This window comes from Cardiocondyla obscurior, linkage group LG29, assembly GCF_019399895.1.
Source record: "Cardiocondyla obscurior isolate alpha-2009 linkage group LG29, Cobs3.1, whole genome shotgun sequence".
Taxonomy (NCBI): domain Eukaryota; kingdom Metazoa; phylum Arthropoda; class Insecta; order Hymenoptera; family Formicidae; genus Cardiocondyla; species Cardiocondyla obscurior.
The window spans coordinates 447555-457267 of record NC_091892.1 but is presented as its reverse complement, the minus strand read 5'-3'; the positions used below and the strand labels follow the sequence as shown (position 1 = coordinate 457267).

The following is a 9713-nucleotide window of genomic DNA, read 5'->3' as shown; positions in this document are numbered from 1 at the left end:
ATTTTCTCGATATTTAAAATAGATAAATAAATTTTGTAAGTTTTGTATTTTTATCATGTCATTGGAATCTTCTCATCTCTAATTGTACATATCTATTTTAGATCTTTAAAAAAAGTACCGCTTTTTTATTGTGTCAAAAAAAAAGAAGAGACTATTGAGCAAACAGGGTAAAATGTTGTAGAAATTTATTGTTTTAAAAATTTTTTAAACTTTTGAATATCAACCGGAGTAGCAAGAACTTGCAAAACCAAATACTGAGCGTTGTCTGGATCTGGCTCGGCGTTCGTCACCGTCGTCATTTTGTACAGCCAGCTGGACGCAACGCTACCCGCTTTTACTCTGACGCGTATACTTAATAATCCAGTAGCAGGCAAAAGAACCTCCTGCACTTTTAATCGCAACAAGTCGATTCCTGTAAAGGTTTCAAATTATTCTAAAATAGACGCATTTTAATTGCATTGCGTTATCAAGTGATAATAATGAATTCTGGTCTCACCTATCAAATTTGTCGCGGAAACGCCAATCGCATTCTTGGGTATGCAATCGCTTCGAACAAGGTCACATTTATTGGCGACGTCGATTACGGGACGATCATCTACCATTGATTTAATCGTTTCTTGAACATGCTGATATTGCGCTTTCATATCCGGATGACTGACGTCGTATATATGAATTACCAGGTCCTAAAACAGAAAATTTTTTAATATTGGGAAATTTTATTAAAAGAAAACTGAGAGCCGATTTAAACTTGTTGATAACTTTACCTAATAAATAATATATTATGCATTCTTATTTATTAAAAAAAAAAAAAGTAAAGAAAATTAATTAAATTAAAGACAAATGCATATTTATCCGATAGAGTTACTTACAAAAAAAGAAAAAAAAAGGAGACAATCAATGCGAGATTAACGTACAGCAGTGATGGCATCCTCTAAAGTCACGATAAATGGTTCAATCAGAGTTTCCGGGACGTCTTGAATGAACCCAATAGTGTCCATATACAAGATTTTCAGCTTGTTGGGTAGAATGCCCTGATGTGCAGTTGTGTCGAGAGTTGCGAATAACTTGTCTCTAGGTTGTAAAGAACTGTCATCTGTGAGTGCTTTTATCAGAGACGTTTTCCCTGCATTCGTGTAACCAACCACAGCGACTGTGGGAAAGCCATACTTCTTACGCTTACTCCTAATGCTGAGTCGATGCTGGCGCAGCTTTTTTAATTCGCCTTTCAATTTCTTCTCTTTGCTATCAAGGATCAGTTTCATTTGCTCTGTCATGTTTATTGCGCCACTACGAGTAACGCACGTTTCAAGCATTTTTTTCCGAATGTACGGTATCTCGGCTAATGCTACCTGTAGCTTTGCCTCTGTGGTCTTGGCGTGTTCGCGGAATATATGTATTACTATAGAGTAACGATCATACACCGGCAGATCAAAGATCTTCTCCAACGTTCTGATCTGGACAAATTTCAACAGATTAGTGCTAATAAATAAGGCGCTAGGGTTCTCGCATTGGCTCAGTTCTGTTTTCAGATCGTCCAGCGCACCAGTACCCAGGAGATGTTTTCTCTGTAAAGTAAGTAATGGGGCATACTTTGCCCCAACTACACACCAATTAGGTAAGGTGTTTATCAGTGCTACAGCCTCAGCCATTTGCAACTCGGGTGAGGTGTTCCTTTTCTTGTCTTTGCCCCATTTCACGTATGGCTGTAAAATAAATGTCCTATGCCCACCAGCCACAGTACCTAAGTATTCATTGGTAATCTCGGTGTATTTTCTATTCTCCTCTTCATTTTCCATAGACATGTATTTTTCAGAATCATGATTCAGACGATAAATAACATTTTGTACTCCTAAGCTTTTAAGAGCCATATCAGTTGCATTACATCCTCGTAGATTTTGATAAGCAATATTCAAGATTTTGTGTGCACACTGCATTTTGCAAGAAATATATCATTAGTTTCTATACTTAATGTAGCAATTGCTATCTATATAAATTATACAAAACATTTAACAGCATTATAATTATATCAAGTAAAGTCACTGTTTGTTTCAGTTTCTGCCAGGTGCACTAAAACATAAAAATTACAAGAGAAATAATTAATATAAATGTCAAAGCTTATAAATAATAAAAAAAAAAAAATATACCCATTGATTGGATTCAAGGAACGCAACAATTATTTCATAATTATTTAATAATAAAGAATCTAGATTATCAAGAATTCTAGAAAAATTGATACATCTGTGCGAGGTTATATCACCGGCAGTCACCGGCAACGGTGTCGATTGGGGTTCTTCGTCATATTATACACGATATACGATATAATTCATCTTGTAAGAACTACTCACGTGCACTACACATATGTGCGTAAAATGTTGCTCGTAAATTGTGCAAAACAATCGACGTGCAATTAATGCAAGCGAAGCCTGCAGTCAGCTGATTTCGTAATATAGGGAAGAGAGTCCAACTCGGAATCGCGGCTTCCATGTGTACAAATACAGAGGCTCGTCCGTGTGAAGCCAGCGTTTCGGCTGCCGTCGGATAGGAGAAAAGGCCAGAGCTATACACTGTCTGTCCTACTCTTTCGCGGCGTCGCCGGCAATTGCAGCTTCTCGGTAACATCGCCGAGTTATAACATGAGAGCAGACATATAAAACTTAACAGTAAAATAAATATTTTATAATTTAATAATGTCTGACTTGTCGTTGAATGTTACCGAGAAGCTGCAATTGCCGGCGACGCCGCGAAAGAGTAGGACAGACAGTGTATAGCTCTGGCCTTTTCTCCTATCCGACGGCAGCCGAAACGCTGGCTTCACACGAACGAGCCTCTATGTATTTGTACACGTGGAAGCCGCGATTCCGAGTTCGGCTCTCTGATATAGGGTGCTTCACACTCCTCACAGTTGCAGTATCGACACAGGGTATCTGTGTGTCACACAATGTCGCCTGTGCACATTGCTGAAAAGCACCCATAACATACTCACAATTCGCGATACTTAAATGTCTCGATACACGCTGGTGCAAATGGCGCGGCCTCGTATTGTAATTATAATAATTGAGAAATATTATTTACTCGATTGTTAGGGTACATTTTAATAACATTAGGTATTTTAAAACATGCACTTTGCTTTTTGTTATCGAGTGGCAGCCACGTGACGAGCAGTAGTTATCGAAGCGGTATCGGCTGTCAAAGTCCTTCAAGCTCTTTACCTCCGCGCAGTGATTACAGCTGCGTTCGCGCGTCACAGTATCGCGAGTTCAACGGATGCAAGCGCGACGCAGAGGAAATGGAGCCGGGGACGCTAGCGAGGGTGCTTCATGACTTCTTTACCACCGTCGACGGAGAGCTCAGTCTCTCCAAGGGCCATTACTTTCTGGTATTCGCGATTTCTTTTTGACGCCTAACCTAACGAGCGATTCAGGTGTAAACATTGTAAACAGCTGAGAGTGATTAGATTTGTTACTCTGTTATCCTATTTCAGGTGTATGAAATTGTGGATAAACACTGGTGCCATGGTCAATCTCAAGACAAGGTTGGCAAGTTTCCCTTAAGCCATCTTCACAAAGTGGAAATTCCTCACTTGAACGAAACAGAAAGACTGTTTATTTCAATAGCTAGCTTTCCAGGACAGGAAGCTGGAGATTTAGCTTTTGCAGAAGGTATGATTATCGTCATCGTGTTAGAAATTTTTTTAGAAAAGTGAAATTATTTTTATAAGTATAAAGGGTGTAACTATGATTTTTTAAGTTTTAATATTATAAAAATTAATAATAATTGAAGTAAATATTATCTCGTTAGGAGAACTCATAATTGGCACAAGGGATGTAGGATCAGGATGGTGCATGGGTAGAACAAGCTCTAGAAATGGAATGTTTCCAATGACGCATACTTGGGAACTGGATACAATGTTAATAAAGGTAGAACATTAACTTTCTAATGGAATACTGGATTATGGTAATTCTGTATAATTTTTTACAAAATACAATATATATATATGTATATATATATATTTTTTTTTTATAGAAAACAATCAAAAAAAGAGCAAAATCAATTAGAAAAAAAGCCAAAGTGAAAACGACATTAAAGGCACAGCTTGACGAAGAGTTGGATCTAATTGCAGGAGATATAGTTGTTGTAACAGAGATCTTAGACGACGGTTGGTGTCGTGGAGTCACAGAAGATGGTAGAGAAGGCATATTCCCTGAAGGATTTATATCTTATATAGATATGGAGCAAGATCAAGTTGATCAAAGAGAAATGACGTTTACTACTCAGAGCAATCTTGCATCCCTCCCGGTTGACGATGGCATAATCTATAAAGATTTTGGTGAAACATCTATGCATTCTTATGCAAACTTAAACATGCCGACAGACGAACCTGCGCCAAACTATTTTGATTTATTCCCAGAGGTGTTGACAGTAACCAATAATACGGAACCCATGCGGTATAGTAATCATGTCAATTCGGTCGATGTTAAACCGTACGCTGTAACGTTATACCCATTTAACGCACAGTTTCCGAACGAGTTAAGCTTTGGAGCAGACGAAGTGGTACATCTCACTAGACACATTGATTCCGAGTGGATAGAAGGTACAATTGACGGTATTAAAGGGATTTTTCCGTCGTCTTACGTCAATATCATAGTCGATTGTGTAGAAGCGAATCGACCCCAGGCCCAATCTGAAGTAATTCCTGCAAAAAAGGATGCTCTGGAGCCCGGCGTTACTGTAAAAGTACTATATACTTTTGACGCGCAAATGGACGGTGATTTAAATGTCCACGAGGGCGAGAACGTCACCGTGATAGAGATGACTAATGAAGATTGGGTGAAGGTAAAAAGTCAGAGTGGCTTGGTTGGTTTGTGCCCTCGAGAATATCTGAGCTCGGTGTTCAAGCATTCTCTAGACAGTTTGCAAGAGTCGAATTTAGAAGACTTTGAAGATTTTGTGATGATTAGGCATAAAGAGGCGAACCCTGTTGTAAGCGAGGAACAAAATCCGAAAAGACTGTCGCAACCGCACAGGCCAGCACCACCAGCTCCAACTCCAGGTAGAGTACCGTTACAAAAAGAAACTGTTGCAAACGGTCAGGTATTTGCTCAAAGAAATGAAGCGTGCGAAAATAAATGCACGGTCGACAGTACTGCAAACATGAAGCAAAAGCATGCGGATCAACGACAGAATGTAATATCGGAATTAGTTATGACGGAAAAAGAATATGTTCGCGATCTAAAATTAACGTACGAAACGTTTAACTTGCACAATCCGAATTTCCTCGAATCGAAGGGTATCGACGTCGCTACATTATTTGGAAATATTTTGGAAGTTATTCACGTTGCTGAAGAGTTGTTGGATATGATTTTAAGAACTATGAAAGGCTGCGACGAGAGCTTACAAACAGTTGGGCCTTGCTTTGTAAAAATGGCGGAGAAAATGAAGAACGTCTACGTAAAGTATTGTGGAAATCACGAAGCTGCATTAGCTTTGTTAAAAAAGGTATTTTATATACACGTAGCAAAAATTTTTAATAGAACTTGTGACGAAAGTTGTAAAATAATTTCAAGTCACGTAATCAAATTTTGTTCATTTGTATTTCAGTATGAAAATAATGAAGAGATAATGAAAGTATTTAATAAGGGCATTGAGACATTACGTCGTCAGATTGCTTGCTTTGACATGAGTTCTATTTTAATCAAGCCGGTTCAGAGAATTTTGAAGTATCCGCTAATATTGTATGAATTAATAAAGGTAAGTAATAACATTAATTACATAACAGAATTGTGTGGACAATTTATTTAGAAGATAGCAAAAGTCCAATTCTAAAATATATATTTTAATTAAGTGCACATGAATTGGTACATATCGACTTTAGCAACATTTGCGAAATTGAATTTAGATTACTTTTCAGATAAATATTTATACGCATGTGTGTATTCAAAATTATATCGCATTGTAATATTTTCCTGCATGGAAAATAATTTTTAGTGCACAGAAGACAATCATCCCGACAAAGCAGCTATATTGGAAGCGTGGGAAGTTATGACAAGTGTGGCCAGTTACATCAATGAATATAAGCGAAGGAAAGATATTGTGTCCAAGTATTTAGATAACGATAATACCCTAATTAGTAAAATGTCAAAATTAAATATGCACTCGGTGGCGAAGATGTCAATGAGATTAAGCACGCGATTATCGGCGAGTCTGGGATTGACGAACGTCGCGAGTGACATCGAATTCGAAGAGCTCGAGAAGCAGTTTCGGTCAATCGAAAAATGTACATGGCAATTAGTGAAAGATGTTGAACAGTGCATCATATATCTGAACGATGAAGCCATGTCCGGTGAGGCAATAGTCGAAATGCTCGTTCATTACTATCAGGAAAATCCGACCGGGGAGGTGAAAAAGTTGCAAGATATAAGATCCACAATTTGGTCGCAATATATGCGGGATTTTAAGTCGTGCATTGAAAAAAGAGTTAGCGCACCATTACATTCCTTGACGACGCTATTGGAAGGGCCGGCGGTATTAGTATCGAAGAGACACGACAAATTACTAGATTACGATGCTGCCATTTCAAAGAGTGAGAAATATAAAGAATCAAAAATTGTAATTGTCTTGTTGCCTTGTTTTTTTTTTTTTGTTGCGAGCATGTTTCTCTTACAATTACTTTTTTTTTTTCTATATCATTATACGTTGTTTTAGGTACAAGAAGAATTATTTACTGCCAAGAGTAATTATGAAGCTTTGAATCAGCAATTACTGGAAGAATTGCCTATATTGTTGGACGCGGCGACAAATATTTTAGTTAACTGCATAAATGCTTTCGCTGGAGCTCGAAAATTATTAAGCGGAAGAATTACAAAACAATATTTAACTCTTTGCGAGGTATTTGGATGGAACTTAATTAATCTTTAATCAGATATATAATTCGAGAACAAACTAAAGATAATGTCTTTTTTTTAGACATCACCACATCTGTCATCGCAGGACGTGCTCGAATCATTTCTCGTAAATCATAATTTAATATGGAATCAAATGACACGCTTTACATTTGCCGGCACGAATAATCGAGTGGACGAGAGCCAATCGCAATTGTGTAAACAGACTGAAGAACAGAGATCTGTGCTCAGAGATAAATACACGGCGGACAAATTGTACGTGGCAGTCGACGATATTGTAAGTACGTCTGTCTTGGATATGGATGCTACGAGAGGTACGTTGGTCGGAGTCATAAAAAAACAAGATCCAATGGGAGATATAACAAGATGGTATGTTGATAATGGAGTCACTCAGGGATTTTTACCGTCTCAAAAACTGAGACCGGTTCAGCGACAGAATCAGATCATCCATCGTGATTCAACTGCGTCGAATGTCGCCGCTCCTGGGAGAAAAAGTACCAGCCCTCCGAATCTAATGTCGTTGGATTCTCCAGAAAAAGAAATCAAGAAGCAATCTTTGTCACATCTGCAGGATTTACTTTTATTAGATCAAGAAACTAAAGTGGACCACAATTATACCAACGTTCCTGAAACGCCGAAAGTTCAGATGTATCAGAATGTACCTAATGAAGTTGGTGTCTTTTTGTTATGTTACGACAATATTATGCTTCAATATTTTTCTATTAACTCGATTCAATTTTTAGTTTTACTACGCAATGTATGAGTTTGATGGAAACATGCAAGGTACATTGCCCATTACTTACGGCCAAGCTCTAAGACTTCTCAAACCTCACGACGAGAAAGGGAATGAAGAATGGTGGCTCGTGGAGAACCGTGAAGGTAATCAAGGTTACGTCCCGCGGGATTATTTAAGCTCGCCCATTAAACCAAAGTCGTAACGATATAACTTGCGTTTAAATACAAATTATACATTTATAGCATTACAGCTTTACACTGAAATCGCGATAATTATTGTTTCTTAACTCAAATGCAGTATCAATAATTAATAATTATTAATTATTGATAAAAATCTTTACTAGGAGCGATATATCACTATTGGAATTCTGCTACAATTATTTCATGTAAAACATATTTTTGGGCACCAGTATTGTTATATATTTACCAATACTTGAAAATAATTTTTTCAAACTTTTGTTAGTATTTAGGTAGTATACATGTGTTTGATTTATATATTCTTTAAGATTTATACATGCGTCCTGCATTATTGAATGAATTATGCACGTATAAATGTATCAAATGTAATAGAGATTTGTACAAAAAGCGCCTTATTAGAAGCAACATATTTTTTATATAATTGAATCATTGTTTTTAATAGTGGATCAATACGTGGTATTAGTAATTGATATTATTGAATATTATAGTATACAAATTTGCACGTATGTTTTTGCCTATATAATTGCGTTTCAATAATTTTAGAGAAAATAGTGCAAGCCTCGATTATATATACATACATTTGTGATAACTTTTTAATCTGTAATACTTAAACATATATTGATTACACTACATGCGATTTTTTATGTACATTTGTATATACTGTTACGTTTTTTTTTTTTGAAAAATGTATATTTTAAATGTTAATACCTCTGAAAAAGATATTTATAAAAATGATGAAAAGGATATTGCATAGATTGCAAAAAAAAATCGATCTTAACTGTTATTTTTCTCTGGTTATTACGACTTTGCCGGAAGCATACAGAGTTTTAAAAGATATAAAAAAAAAAAAAAATTATTTTTATTAAATTTGCGTGCAAGTGAAAGAACGAGGAAATGACAAGATCTCGCGGTTCATTACATTACAATAAATATCATCTTATTTATCGATAACGAATTAATGCACCGGATATTACTTGACTTCTCTTTCTAATAATCATTTTTATTACTATACATGTGTTTACAGTTTTCGTTACTTTGAGTAAACGTATACAAGAAATTGGAAATATTTGGTATAGATTATAATTTGGGTTGAGCGGACTCAACCCTCCCCGGAGGGAGAAATTGAGAAAAATCAAATATAGACATTATTTGGAAAAAGAAAAATAAAACATTTTCACTATATTATCACCGTAAATGTAATGTGTTTACTGTTACAATCGACAGTAGATCAATAACGTTATGCAATGCGCATGCCACGGGCTAAGCTATCGTTTAAACTCGTGTGTACGTACAATAAAAAGTAATAAAAGAAGGTATACGCTGATATACCATTTAAAATAAACAAAACAGTCTTTTTGAGGTACAGCGACTCGCGACTCGTCATGACGCAAGCTCACGCGAACGGACTTAGTTTAACTTACGCTAAGCAAAAGGTGAATACTGATCTAACGATAAACGACGATATTCCGCGCGAGCTTACACGCTTAACAAAGTATTATGCTTTTATTGTGCCGGTTAACGATAAGACTCAGATCCGCGACATCGCGCCTCGGCTTCGCGAAAGCGCTCTATAAACGTAAAATATATATATATTTTTTAATATCTTAGACGTATCTTTAGAATGTTAAATATATATTTAATATATTTAATATTTGAAGAACATACCTAAGATATTAAATAATATTATAGGTTTATGGGGCGTCGGCAGATACGACGAAAAGGTCGGCGTGCGACCACTCGCTCGACCTCAACATCGTTTAAATCGAGACGTAACTCGTGCACAGCTTTACTTGTTTAAATACAAGTAGCAGATAGAATTCTCACTTAAGAAGTAGCATGCTCCTCACGCAATTCTTTGTCCAGTCCCGTAAAGTGGCGTAT

At 36.6% G+C, this 9713-nt stretch overlaps 2 protein-coding genes across 4 annotated transcripts; one reads left to right on the top strand and one right to left on the bottom strand.

Annotated features, from left to right (window-relative positions):
* Positions 1-164: 164 nt before the first annotated feature.
* LOC139112523 (putative GTP-binding protein 6) lies at positions 165-2506 on the bottom strand. Its single transcript, XM_070673576.1, has 4 exons — positions 2346-2506; positions 915-2067; positions 497-683; positions 165-412 (listed from the first exon to the last, which is right to left on the bottom strand). The coding sequence occupies exons 2-4, from the start codon at positions 1932-1934 to the stop codon at positions 186-188; spliced, it is 1434 nt and encodes a 477-aa protein (XP_070529677.1). The 5' UTR covers positions 1935-2067; positions 2346-2506; the 3' UTR covers positions 165-185.
* Positions 2507-2871: 365 nt separating this feature from the next.
* LOC139112549 (rho guanine nucleotide exchange factor 38) lies at positions 2872-9407 on the top strand. Of its 3 annotated transcripts, none has more exons than XM_070673622.1 (10): positions 2872-3041; positions 3148-3376; positions 3482-3659; positions 3799-3917; positions 4024-5496; positions 5599-5748; positions 5986-6606; positions 6703-6885; positions 6964-7569; positions 7643-9407. In XM_070673622.1, exons 2-10 carry the CDS (start codon positions 3287-3289, stop codon positions 7835-7837), a joined length of 3615 nt encoding a protein of 1204 aa, XP_070529723.1. In that variant the 5' UTR covers positions 2872-3041; positions 3148-3286; the 3' UTR covers positions 7838-9407. The 3 variants fall into 3 exon arrangements, with proteins under 3 accessions (XP_070529723.1, XP_070529722.1, XP_070529724.1); XM_070673621.1 differs by having other exon boundaries at positions 3142-3376; XM_070673623.1 differs by lacking the exons at positions 2872-3041; positions 3148-3376; positions 3482-3659 and having other exon boundaries at positions 3853-3954.
* The last annotated feature ends 306 nt before the right edge of the window (positions 9408-9713 follow it).